General features: G+C 27.4%; 1 protein-coding gene across 1 annotated transcript; it reads right to left on the bottom strand.

The window, feature by feature from the left end:
• Positions 1-9,192: 9,192 nt before the first annotated feature.
• On the bottom strand, positions 9,193-14,053 carry LOC107882167 (RING finger and transmembrane domain-containing protein 2-like). The gene is made up of 7 exons (XM_029492182.1): positions 13,245-14,053; positions 12,987-13,151; positions 10,709-10,828; positions 10,422-10,599; positions 10,168-10,321; positions 9,867-10,082; positions 9,193-9,444 (listed from the first exon to the last, which is right to left on the bottom strand). Exons 1-7 carry the CDS (start codon positions 13,498-13,500, stop codon positions 9,211-9,213), a joined length of 1,323 nt encoding a protein of 440 aa, XP_029348042.1. The 5' UTR covers positions 13,501-14,053; the 3' UTR covers positions 9,193-9,210.
• Positions 14,054-14,871: the final 818 nt, after the last annotated feature.

Below are 14,871 nucleotides of genomic sequence, written 5' to 3'. Positions count from 1 at the left end.
AACAGGAACTTTAATTAATAGATAGGTCGCGACTTGTGTACCGCAGCTAGTACCTACATAAGACATACATAGGCGATAATTTACGCAACGGTCAACTGTATTGACGCGAAACGCTCTAATCGACCGTCCGTGAAATAATGATGTGCCGCTCCCGCGATTACGACGCGCGAACTTTGTCGTGTAGACGATGGGCGTGGTTACGGCCTACCGCGACGGCGGCATACGGCACACAACGCCATCTCTTATGAGCGTCGGATATTTTTCACTTCTACCAGAACGGCCTCTTAATATATAAGTATACTTTTGCCCACCTACCACATTAAAATCAAAGGGTATACAGACGTAAATCACGTTTAATTTGTACGTTTACGTATTCAAAATTGGTTATTTTCATGAATGTATGAATGTGCGTAATAACATTATTATTATTATTATTATTATCAATTTATTATTTATTATTATAACATAGGTAATACACAATAAATATATTGAGAAATTTTTATTTATAATATATTGTTACTTTGGAATATAACTTTAAGTATAAAGTAAATGCAATTTTTTTATATTTAATAATTTATATTTATTTAAATATTGTTACATTTGACTTCTAACTTCAGGTATAAAATATATATGTTTTTTGTTTTGTTTCAATATATAAATGTAAAAATATAATGTATCTATATTTATATTATATTATAATATATTACCTATATGAAAATTAAAAGAATAAAATATTAAGAAAGGTTTTCCATTATAAATCAAAAATAAATATATAATAGTATTGTTAGGTGTTTTAAGTTCCCCTCCCCCCCTCATGTAAAATAGTTCCTGCGTTACTGTCTACCTATAAGTATTCATTTTTGAACAGAGTTTTGTATAATATTATAAGTTTAAAATCAATTTAGTAATCAGACATCTGCTTGTAATATTTTTATACACCACTGAAAACGGATGAATGAAAAACCTCTAAAAAATTATATGTATACCTATATTTCAAATTTGTCAACAAATTGCATTTCATATTTAAAAATATTTTTAAGATTTACGAAGTTATACCTACTATAAATTATGCTATATGATGCCTAATTAATATATTATGTTTATATTATGGTTGTTTCCAACTTATGACATTTTGATAAATTACTGACGATACTTGACATCATATAAGTAATAGTAGTAATTATAGTATTTAGTGATACCTATAGGACTTAGGAGATAGAAAGTCATGCTTTCCGTGAATGTAATTTTAGACTTAGAAATGCCACTGAATTTCGAATACATGTTTGATTTATCATTATGCCACAATATTATTTTGAAGTAATGAAATATGTAACCATATAAATTAGATATTTAGTTATTTATTATTATTATAGAATTTTTTTATAAATGTGAAAATAATGTTCAACGATGTAATCAAAATACCTTTGTATGACTCATCAATCTAAAATTCTCAAGCGTACTATAGGCAGGTAATAGTTTATTTTATAAATGACGATCTTAAAAATATTTACTGATTAATGCTTATTATTACTAGACAGTGTTAAATTAGGTCTGTCCAAGTCACGGTCCATCTGTACGTGTCTGGTTCACTAATACTAAACATTAACCAGTAATATCCAATATGGTATTCACCTTTATCCAACAGGCCAGACAAGGACGAAATATCAAAATCATCACCAAAACATACACCATAGACTTGAGTATTAGACACTGTGCCTATATGTTAGGTAATAATTTCTGCCAAGTCCCCCCAGTTCAAAAGTCAGTAATTAGTACTGAGCATATATAATTTTTAGAAAATATTATAGGAGGGGCTTTAGTCCCCCCAAAATAATTTGTCTATTTGCGCTTATGACCATTGATACTATACTAGTACCTAGAGAGTATAGAAAATAAGACAGTTGCCAACTAGATAAATAGCAGCCATGTTTCTTCCGAAAAATTCCCGTGGTTTTTTTAAATCTAAAAAGCATAAAATAATATAATATACCTACTAGTCAATTTATATAATATAAAAGAAAAATGCTGTATACCACAACTAAAATAATATATTTTTGTATTATATGATAAGCCATATGGGTATACTAACTAGGTAGTCTTACAATACATAACCGTAGTCTATAAAACAAAATATGATTACAGGTATTATATAATTATGCTACAAAACCTTGTAAACAATAAATAATAATTCATAAATTAATTTCAATATTTAAATATTATTAAAATTACACTTTCGTGAAAAAACAAATAACAATTGACAATTTTTATTTAAGTTAATATTCAATATAGGTAAAATATAAACAAATTTGGACGAAAAATGCGTTCATTATCAATAATAACAGCCAACTAATAGACAATTTTCACCGAGTTGGCTACTTTCTTATATTATAATATAAAGGCTCTCTACTAGTACCTATTAAAGTACTTTAGTTTATAAGTATTCATAATCAATGTTAATACTCATGAGATATAATTTTATCTGGTAAAAAGGTACGTAGGCAATGAAATGCAAGAAATAGTATATGTAGGTAGGAAGTAACTGTTTCTTGCATTCAATGTTAGTTGTCGGAATCTACGATTATTTACTAAACTGTAGGCCAGTGGTTCTCAACCGGTGTGCCGCGAGAAATGTCTGATATTTGTGATTATGCTGTAGGTAAGTGTAGGCAGATATTGTTTTAGGCCCAGTCAATCAAAAAAAATTTCCCAAAAGTCGATCAACTTATTTTAAACTGAAAAAGATATTTTTAAGGCTTCTTCGAGTGTAAACATTTTTAAAGAGCCAGCACTTATAATAATTAAGATTTATGGTACATGAATTGTATATAAAACGTACATTTTGTAAAATGTAAATTTTTTTAAATGTTATTTATTATAATGTAATTTTTAGTATTTTTTGGTAATTTTTTAAGTCATTTTTGATGTTTATAAGTAATTTTATGTACCTATATTATTTTAAAGATTTTTATGTCATCAAGTTCTGGGCCCTAACTATGAGTCTATGAAAAATAAAAACGTGCACTGTGAAAAATTAAATGTGCATAGTGTTTATAGTAGGTACCTAGTCAAGTAGGCTATATCAGGTCATTAACTCTTATCGTCAGTCTTCACCGTCACTACGGAACACGGTCATTGTTGACCAACTACAGACCAACGTCGTACCCATTACGGTTTTCGTTAATATTATTTATTATCGTCATTTGAATGATTATTTTATATTTTATTAAGAACCCTACGCCAACTGACATATTTGTGGCCTCAAACCATCTACGATATTTTTATTTTGGGATAATTTAGAAGTATCCACCATACAGCCCACAACATCGTAGTAACAATTATTATTGTATTGAGAACATTGTTAAATTATTATTGTCCCTCTGAAATTATTATCACATTTTTTACATTCTAGTGGTGTTATTACATTATATGAGACTATTGTCAAGTTTAAATTATTATGTTATTTTAATATTTATAATTTTTTACAAAATATTCAAATAAAAAGTACAGTCCGCTAACAGATTATATTATTTTTCTGTTATTAATATATTAAAATTACTATCACCTAGCGCATCATAGCAGAGTGAGTTATCTACCAGCATTATAAACACTCTGTTATTATTATTATTATTATTATTTCGTATGGCACTCTATATAACACTCTGTTATGATACTTACACTGATAAATGAGAGATCATCGTAGTTTTTGTCAGTGCTCGAAACGTTCACTAAAAAAATGAATTCGTTCACGTTCGAGTTCAGTGCTTAAAAATGAACTTGTTCACGTTCAAATTCATTATTTTTTCATATGAACACGTTCAGGTTCCCGTTTTTTGAAAATATGAATACGTTCATTTCGTCGTTCATTTAATTTATTTTATTTCATTTGTATGTATCGTTTAAATACGAATACAACATCGTGGAAATCATAATATTATTGTTATTTTATGCCAAGGAGTGCTCACTGGAATTTCATGTGTTTTATTTTTATAATTCCTAATAATATATCTTATATAGAAGTATTATCAATCAATATTTATTAAATAATAAATAAATTGTAACGTCTTAAAAATCTTTCAAATTCGCTAAATTGTATATTTACGTCGTTCACGTTCAAGTTCTATTTGAAAAAAACGAGTGACGTTCACTAAATATACCTATGAACGTGAACACGTAAACACGTTCTTTCCAAACACTGTTTTTCGTGCAATAGGTACGTACCTATAATGGTTCTCTCGAACATGTTGTTAGTTATATCAATGAAAGATTAAATTCAAATAAAAGATTAAAACTTAAGCCATTAGAGAAAATTAATTCTTGTTTAACAGATACTGAAATAAAAATGTGTCATTGTTATTTGTTCTGACTTTGAACTCGTAGACTTAATTAGTTCTTATCATGAAGCATTTATTTGTAATCAAATTTTTCGTTAATCCAGTAAAAAATTAAAAAAATTGAATATTAAGATGTTACCTAAAAACTAATATTATTAGTTATTACTATACAGTTATTGTTGCATTTGGTCATTGTTAATAATTAGAACAAGGACTTTTATGAACTAAAAAAAACACCATGCCTACATAACACCAACAAATTAAAATTCTATAAAAAAACTGTTTAAACGTATTTTTTTAAATTTTTTGATTATAGTAAGAACTAACTGCTTACGTGAAACCATAAATTACATTTTCTATTCTTAGCTAAGTAAAAAACTAACATCATATTATTATATATTTAAAACTTTTAAATGTTTATAAAAAAAAAGCCAGGCATATATATTTTAGTATTTTTGAACTGCCATTATAATAATGTGGAAGCAGCTTTGTATTAAATTTTCAAGCTTTAAAATAAAATGTTATCAACATTTATAGAAAAAAACGGCAACAATTGACATTTAAAATAACAGCAAACAGTTCAAAACGTGGCAAAATATTTTTCAAATGTTAACAAGTATACAAGATTATAAAATAAACATGTAAATTTCAAGTGACACGGTTAATTCCCGTTTTTTCTTAATTTTTATTTGGTTGTTCCCTGAGCTTTTGAAGATTATTGGGAATAATTTTGACCGAGTGCACGAACTAAATTAATTTTCCCATCGAACAAGATACTGTTGAAGAAAACCGAAGCAGTGTCACTGCCCAAAACGGTGATGCCAGACACAAAAAGTTTTTAAAAATACACGCATCACTGTTAAATCCATACCATTCATCGCTCCACTCAGAAATCTAAAGGTTGGCTTGTATATGTATAGCTTTGATGTAGGTGTCTAATTGGGGTCTTTGCAATGGATATGTTAAATTTTGATTTCAAATCGGTATTAAACAAAATCATTATATATGAAAAACGATTATGAACAAAGACGTCCTGGCAGCCTGAGTATATTTAACAATATTCTTGTATGAAAGTTGTTCATTTTTTAATAAGACATTAGTAAAACACTAATTCGTAGTCGTAGAATGGGGGAAAGGGTGTCTAAGAGGTACCATGGAATTTCGTAAAATAAAATATAAGACTAGTACTGTTAAATTCATATTCATAGACAGCAATAATCTAAACGTTTACTGATATCAGAGTATACCATCCAGTTTCTTGTAAACTGAGTTTGAAAAAGCTCACTGCCCCCTTCAAAACTATCACCCCTCGGAGAGAACGAAATGTACCCAGGGGGCGGTACTGTTCAAAAATTTAGAACAAGAAGCAGTGGTAAATTATATATACTTTGGAATGTTTGATTTAAATTTTTCATATGAATTCTTTGACAAAATAGGCCTATAAGGTAGTCGATTTGATACAGTCAGACTTATGTAGTAACCAGGGCCTGTGGAAAGCACGTGCGAACCGTGCCATCGCACAGGGCGACAAATTTTTTTTGGAACCTTAGGGGCAGCTTCGTTTATAAATAAAAATATGCATTTTTCACCATTACTTATTGTAAATATAAAATAAAAATCATGCTTATACACTCTTTTGACTGGTTATGTGTAATATTTTATTATGTAGTATAAGCTAAATAAGTAGATACTTATTAATAAACAATAATATGATATGTGCTAGCCCTAGTTCTTATTAAATAAAGGTATTGTTGTGCATACATTGAAGTTATAATTAATAAAATTTTCTGAAGTTATTTTAAATTTTGGACAAAATTTTACTGCATAACATACAATATAACCCAGTTTACATTAATTAATTTTGTTCATTTTGTACAAATACCAATGTACCTATTAATTATATGGAAACAATTTGTTGAAAGGGACGGGATTTTCTTTACTTGCACGGGGCGGCAAAATACATTGCAATAGCCCTGGTTGCAACCTGACGGAGTCACTTTTCTATATTATAATAAACATCATAATAATATACTACTACGATATGTAGAAAAATTATGGAATCTCGAGAATGACATATTTATTGATGCACTATATATATGTTACTACCTACTTACTATAATATTTCTTCGAATCCTAGAATCAAGGGGTAAACAATTTAATTAGAACAATATATATCCTATCATATTAACTATGATGTATTATATCGCCTAAAACTTCTAATGTTACCTATGAAATAAAAAACTATGATGAATTACTACTTGAAAAATATTTTACAAAATTAAAAAATTTCTCATAACTATAAATTGATCAAAACGGTCAAAATGGTTTGAAAATTTTATCATGGAAAAATCATGGAAACTTACTAATGTTATGCTATTATTGTGATCAAAATTAACACTACGCGTCTTAAGCATCCAAAAGACCAATAAGCCAAACAAAATTACGAGGATAGGAGTTGATGGATTTTATTCTTGAAAACAAATTTGAATTTGTCTTGTATAGTCTATTAGGTTTTGATCGAAGCAATTTTAGATATTAAAATTAATTATTAAAATATTAATAATAAAAAAAAAAAACATACATTTCCATTATTTTAAAACTTAAGTACGTTATTATAAGTTTTAATAGGTATGCAATTTTGTCCAAATTTGAACATAAAATGTCAGTATTTATATATTTTTTGGCTACAGATTGAACTATTTAAGATAATCCGTTAAAAATTTAAAGTTTTTATACCTACAAATTGAACATTTTCTAATTTTTTACGGACATTGTCAGTTTTCTATTTTTTTAGTTTTTTTTTCTATAAATATCAGTTAAATTTTGTTTGTTGGGTAAAAAGCGTGAAAATTTATAAGATCATTCATAAGTTTTTCTATCTTTATCAAAAAAAAATGACTTCAAGTGAATCAAATTAAATTTTTATGAGCGTTTGAATTTCATATTTTTACAAGATTGGATATTCACTCCATTTCCCACGTAGCGGATTTTGTTATTTCGTTGTAATTCAAAAACGAATAACTGTAGATACATGAAAATTTCACTGAATTTTCATTTTTTCATTTTCTATACTCCATACAATTTTGACAATATTTTGACTCTTTTTGATGTGTTTACGGACATTGTCAAATTTATGATATTATTGTGATCAAATTTAACACTACGCGTCTTAAGCATCCAAAAGACCAATAAGCCAGACAAAATTACGAGGATAGGAGTTGATGGATTTTATTCTTGAAAACAGATTTGAATTTGTCTTGTATAGTCTATTAGGTTTTGATCGATGCAATTTTAGATATTAAAATTAATTATTAAAATATTAATAATAAAAAAAAAACCATACATTTCCATTATTTTAAAACTTAAGTACGTTATTATAAGTTTTAATAGGTATGCAATTTTGTCCAAATTTGAACATAAAATGTCAGTATTTATTTATTTTTTGGCTACAGATTGAACTATTTAAGATAATCCGTTAAAAATTTAAAGTTTTTATACCTACAAATTGAACATTTTCTAATTTTTTACGGACTTTGTCAGTTTTCTATTTTTTTAGTTTTTTTTTCTATAAATATCAGTTAAATTTTGTTTGTTGGGTAAAAAGCGTGAAAATTTAATGAAAGGCTCCTGATATATTGTTACAATAGCAGTTGAAAAATATTAAAAATACATAGGCACAATTTTTTATTTTAATCAGCAATATACAATATGTATCATTCGATACAATACGAATATAGGCTAAAAATAACAAATATTACAGGTAACATTATTTTGATGAAAGTAGCCACCAATTGATTTGATTTAAAAAAATTCCCAAGTAATAATAATAAGTGTAATAACTACAAATGCTCATTTAAGATAGGTAAGATTGGTTCAAGATTGGAACCGCATTATTATTATTGTGTTTGCTTCGACCGAGATAATTATGTGACTACGTCGTGCATTTTTAGTCCGATTCAACTATGTACAGACATTTTTACAATTATATTCAATGGAATTTATTATAAGCTCAAATGTATATTTTTTTTGGTTTGTATTAAAAATTGGTCACTACACTCACATATTTCTATTAGATATAGGTACCTATATATATATATATTAGAAATATAGAACATGCCATTTAAGTTAAGTGGATTTTATTCTTGAAAACAGATTTGAATTTGTCTTGTACTGATCGTAAAAAAAAAAATTTGACTTTCCGGTATACTTATATAATTTATGGTGCATAGGAATTGCTAATATAAAAATTTAGTGAAAATTGCAAGTATTTATGGTAACTTTTTTTAGAGTTACACTTGACTAATATACATTTATATCTTTAAATCATAATGAACATCTAACACAGACAAATATTTTTATGCGTTAAAAATAAAATAAAGTAGACAAATTTAACGACTAAATTATCTCCTATAAAGTATAAACAATTGGTAGGTATTGAGAAAAATTATTATATAACAATAAAGAAGAGGAGAAATATCAACATAAAAAGCGTTTAATCGGTTATAGGGTATCGCATTTAAATATTAAAAGAGTTGTATAAAATTAGCCGTAAAACCATCTCGCCACACAGTTTTATTAGGCCAGTTAACTTAAGAGGATATTTGTTTTCTCTGTCTGGCCCACGCTAAACATAGACAAAATATTATTACGTGAATTAATTTAACTAATTTGCACATGTGACAGAGATAAAACTAATATTGCGCTGACATCCTCTTAATAAGCAACATTACATTTTTCTGATATTTAATATAGAAAATAATTTAAGTTCATCGCATGAAAGAAAATAACATGATAACTGATTAATGGAAAATACAAATTTTATTTTCTTATACATATTTTTAAAATAATATTTAGTTTGGCAAAGTTAAATATTTAAATGTTAAAAGAGTTGTATATAATTTGTCGTAGAACCATCTTGCCACGCAGGGTTATCAACAAGATTTGCCCGACATATTGGACATGTTTGCTCGCGATCAAACCATTTGGCCACGCAAGCTTCACAGAATATGTGTTCGCATTGCAACAAAACAGGTGTAGCATACTCGTCATGGCATATTGGACAATTGTTGCCAGCTATAGTCAGCTGCTCTTTACTCGGTGCTGTACCCAATGCCTAAAATTATAATAAGGTTTTGTTAGGTAAGTTAACTTAAGAGGATGTTTCTTTTCTTTGTTTGGCTCACGCTCAACATAGACAAAAAATTATTATGTGAATTAATTTTATCAATGTTGCACATGTGACATAGAGAAAACTAATATTGCGCAGAGATCCTCTTAATAAACAACATTAAATTTTTCAGATTTTCCTGATATTTATAATAATAATATTTAATTACTTTTTATTTCTATAATATCTATAAAAGTATATAAAGTTGGAGTACTGAGTTTGTATGACTAAACGAAACATTCATAATTTGAATATATTTACTGTATAATAATTTGTAAGAGTTTGGTTTTAGTATAAATAATAATAAATTATTTAGAATGCAACCAAAATCACCAAAATAATGATATAACCATATTAATTTGACTTACAACATTCTGAAGTAATTTGTATAAGGCTGTCCGCCATAGTTTCACACAACCTATTAAATTGGTACCTTTTGATACTATGTAAGCGGCAGATAAAATGACTCCAATCGCCTTTTTCGGACCCTGATAAGATTCTAACATGTAATACAACCAAGGTCGAATCGGCGCACAACACCGATACAATTGAGATGTAACTTCAATGAACAGGTATACTTTTCCCTAAACAAAAGTATAAGGATACATTTATTTATTTAAAATAGTAATAATTTACCTATTACGACTAATAATATAAAAATGTATGTACTCGTTTAACTATTGGTAAAACCTTTATTGGCATCATGATAACTATTATTTTAAAAACAATTGTTGTTAATTTCAAAATGTAATCATCCGCTGCTATTGACCATAATAGGTTGATAACTGTCAAGGACTGTGTGGAAGGAGGAATAAATATTAACCTAGAAATATAAACATAAAACATCAATTTTACTATGAACATTAAGATTCCTAATAATAAATTACTAATTAAGATTTAGTTTTTATATGAATTATAATTACCCAAAGTGTAAGATAATTTCGGTGTAGAAGAAGTAGAATAGAAATACAGACATGGCCACATGACAAATAGCAAACAACAAAAAACCAATACTGCGCAATGATTTTTTGGCCACCTCTAGCTTTACCATTTGGTTGAAGTAACAAAATGAAATAAATAGCACCGAAAAGAGCAGAATATCTGTAATCACAAGATACGTACAAACACGTTTGTTATTTGAACCTTCAGGCCGTATATCTTTTTAGCTATGCTTACACAAACAGTTGAACAGATTAGCTGTTTAATTTACCTGGAATATGGTCGAATACAACTTTTGATAAAAGTATCAATAAGAATGGAAGGTATTTTAGAGTTACACTAAGCATTTGAGCGATTTCTGGGTTGTGCTGAAGAACAACTTCTTCGCTTTCTGGAAAACAATACAACTCAATGTAAGTGGGTATAAATATAAGTGGGTACTAAAATTATGTTATTACTAAATTAAAATTTTCTACAGAAAGATTAGGGATTATACTAAACAATTTTGAATGGAATATTATTCATGTAATCATGTTAACTATTATGTTTAATATTATTTTAAGAAAGTCTACTGGAAATATTTTAATAATGTATATGTTACAGTAAATTATGTTAAACATCAAAATAACGATCTTTTCTAGCAAATAACAATAGTTACCTAACAAACTAGTAATTATCCTGGTTAATTATTTTTTTAGTTTAATTATCGATAATTTCTACACACGATCAAAAATGTTGTTATATAATGTTATCTCAATGGTTTTAGATAGTATACAGTTGCAGTAGATATATGTAGTACTTACTTCAGACTCAGATATTTTCTAATACCTACAATATCTTAGTCCTGTTTCTAACAACAGTTAGTTATGTTTATAAAGGTTAGTGGACTTACTAGAAGAGGACTTTATTCTAACTATTGTAGATAATATTTCTGTCAGTTTTTCACGGTATGCATCGAAACGACATCGTTATATCGTTATGTGCTATAAAATATTCATAAAAAGTTGTGTTAGTTTTCTTTAAGTTGTATTGAAATGGAAAACCAATTTGTTGACAGAGCATGTGGATCCCCACAAAAGGTATTAGCAGTTATTGCTAATGTTGACAACGACTTTTATAAATTATCTAAGTAAAATAAAAAATTTAAATTTATACGTATTCTGGTATTCATGTATTTTATATTTGAATCAGGTACCGGAAATTGTTTTCTTAAACACAAGTATACAAGATCTCAACTTGTGCCATGCAAAGAAATGTTGCTTGATTTCAAAACTCTGATTGAATCATCTAAATAAAAAGAGATAACACTTCGAGAAGCCATAGGATGTAATAGTCTTATGGACACACAAGACTATCAAAGATGTCACTGTAAGATGAAATGTAAAATAAATAAAAGTACGTGTCGAGTAGTTAAAAAAAAATTATGCAATTCAAAATGCCCTAGCTCATTATCATGTGAAAATAAACATTAAGAAATAATAGTACAAAAATGTAAATACAATTAACATGATTGACTAATATTGTTTGGAATTAACGTAAATCATAAGTAATTAACGTTATAAACCTTGTAAAATATTCATTATGATCTATTCACGTTTTTACTGTAACATATTATACAATTATAAATATAAAAAAAAATAGTAATAGAGAATACTACTGCTACAATATATTCTTCATAGTATTATGATTCATAGATTATATGATGTATACAATGTTACATTAATTACTAATTATCCAACTCAAATGTATTATTATTTATTAGTGTGTATCGACAAATAATTAATTACAAATAAATTCAAATAACAATACTTAAAAACAAATCTTATATTTTTATTTCAATAGGTAATATTTATTACATTGTCTACATCTAAAAGGATGTTGTTTTTATTGTACAATTTTATATTTCTAAATATCTAGGTAATATTTCTCATTTTAAATATTTATATAAGTATTCTATATAGAAGTTGGAAATATTTAAGTACCTACTTAAAAATTTAATAAATATTGTTGAAACAAAATAAAATATTAATAAACTTCAAATTAATAAAAAAATGAAATGGTTTTTTTAATCACACAGGTACTTATTTGGTTTAATATTAATAATAATTCTTTATTAACGGAATAAATTCCAATTACAAAGATTCTGTAAAGTATAGCGATTGTAGAGTGCAAATGTACATGCGTTTACATGTTATTTTTTTTTTTCAAAGATATTGTAAATTTACTAAATGTCAGTGACATATTAAATATAATTTATTGTAGTAATTAAAATATCAATATCATGGATGTAATACAATTTTGTATTTCTAAATATCTATTATTTCCCCATTTTAAATAGGTATAATATAAATATGTAATTAGTATAAAACAAAAATACTAAATAATTAGGGATAGTTGAGAAAAATATTTTACCTGCAAATAGTTAATCAAGTTGTTATTAAAAATCACCAAAACAATATTGAGTATCCTAATAATAAGTAGGTTCATAAAAAATTGAAATTAAATTAATAAGGTATTATTAGAATTAACTTATAATCCAAATAACTTACGGTTCTCATTGTTATCATTGTTAGATCCATTAAGTGACGACCCTCCTGGACTTTGAGGCAGCTGTTCTACATGTAAATCTGAGCTTGATAAATTCATATCTATTGCTACATCATTGTTTTGTTCAGTAAGTGATCCTTGAGTAGTCAAAGGAAGTCTTTGTGATACTGGAGTTGTTGTAACCGGTATTTACAATTCAATAGGATAAATTCTACTTTTAGATAATAATTCTTAATAAGTCAATATTATACTGATGATACCTGCAGTTGTAAAGTTTTGGTCTTCTGTTTCTGTTATACTTGGTGGAGAGAGAGGTAAGTGAGCATGGTTGGTGTTCAAATTCAAGCAGGTAGGCAGACTCAGGCGTATAGATGAACTGGGACCAAGCGGTTGTGGCGATCCAGGATGGGGGTTGCGTGCCACTGTAATTATTGATCGTAGTTCTTCAACTGTGTTGTCCACGTTGCTTCGAAACATGGCTAAACCTTCAGCTGCTCTACGCTCTATTTGCATCATAAGAGCAGACGCAAAGCTTATACGACGACTGGCAACAGGCACTGCCGCTCTACTATCTGTTTTCAATTTGTGAACATAAAGACATTTGACAATATATACAGACAAACTTATTTACGATTACCATTATCAGACGCTGTAGTTCCCGGTTCATCATTTAAATTGGACATTGTTAAAAGTTAAAACACAAGCAACAATTGTAGAATATAGTTGAAATATTATTTCATCTAATTTATGATTCTTATTATATTATTTGTTACACCATAGAAAAAACAATGACGTAATATGTATTTGGGGTTATGAAATTGTAAACTGAACGTCAGAACGTCCGAATAAAATTAAATAACAGAATAGAATGACTTTAAAATACGTTTACTCGTCAATCAGGAGTGTAAGAATTTACGAAATCATTATCACAATTTTTTTCTTATCAATTATATTTGTCATGTTTACTCATGCCATGCCATAGATAATAAATACATGGATAGGACATTATCAGTGAACTACTTGGTGATAAAAAATCGAGGTTACTTGTTTACATTATGATTTTTGATAACAGTTAAAATAAATAATCGTCAATCACATTTGAATTTAAGTTTTTATTATTGGTAAATTTTAGATTAATAGTAAGTATAATGATGAAAATATTAATGACACGCATAGTACAAATAATAATGTAATAATGTTCTTTTTACTTTTAAAAATAGTAAAATATTTACAATCATAGCCTGAGTCAGAGTCTGAGCTGCGAGACGAACATTCATTTTCTCATTAAAAAAATGTATATGTCTATATGTTAATTTGTTACCGGCATGTAATTTTTGATTTGTTTGTACATCTACTAATTTTACTAAATACTCCCATTTAATAAGCTGACCATTTTTATTCTTAATAACTTTTTTGTTTTGAAATGTGTTCCTAATTAATTTTAAAAAAAAATGTTGGAGTGACTTTAATATTATATTTGATATATCAAGTAACTCTGATATATCATTTGGTGTAGTAGTGTCTACTGTGTCTACAGTATTTATAGACGAGCAGGGAATATCATCATATTCAACATTTTTGAATAACATTCGCCTAGGGCATAATGTTGGAGTGACCTGGACATTTAAATTTGATGGACAATCATCATGAACCAACTTCCTAAATAATGAAACAAAAATTATCTTGTATAAATATTTATAAAATAAGGAATAACAATAAAGTATAATACTTCCTTAACAGAACTGGAACTGCATTTTTGTTAAGGGTAGTGTACTCATTTATTCGTTTTAAACTACTGGGATCAAAATGATCAGAACAAACTCTATGTCAATTAGCAATGTTTTCTAATTGCAAAATTTGTAACCAATTATCCAGTTGAATTGGATC

This window comes from Acyrthosiphon pisum, chromosome X (assembly GCF_005508785.2).
Source record: "Acyrthosiphon pisum isolate AL4f chromosome X, pea_aphid_22Mar2018_4r6ur, whole genome shotgun sequence".
In the NCBI taxonomy this organism is placed as follows: Eukaryota; Metazoa; Arthropoda; class Insecta; order Hemiptera; family Aphididae; genus Acyrthosiphon; species Acyrthosiphon pisum.
This window is presented reverse-complemented; position numbering and strand designations above follow the sequence as displayed.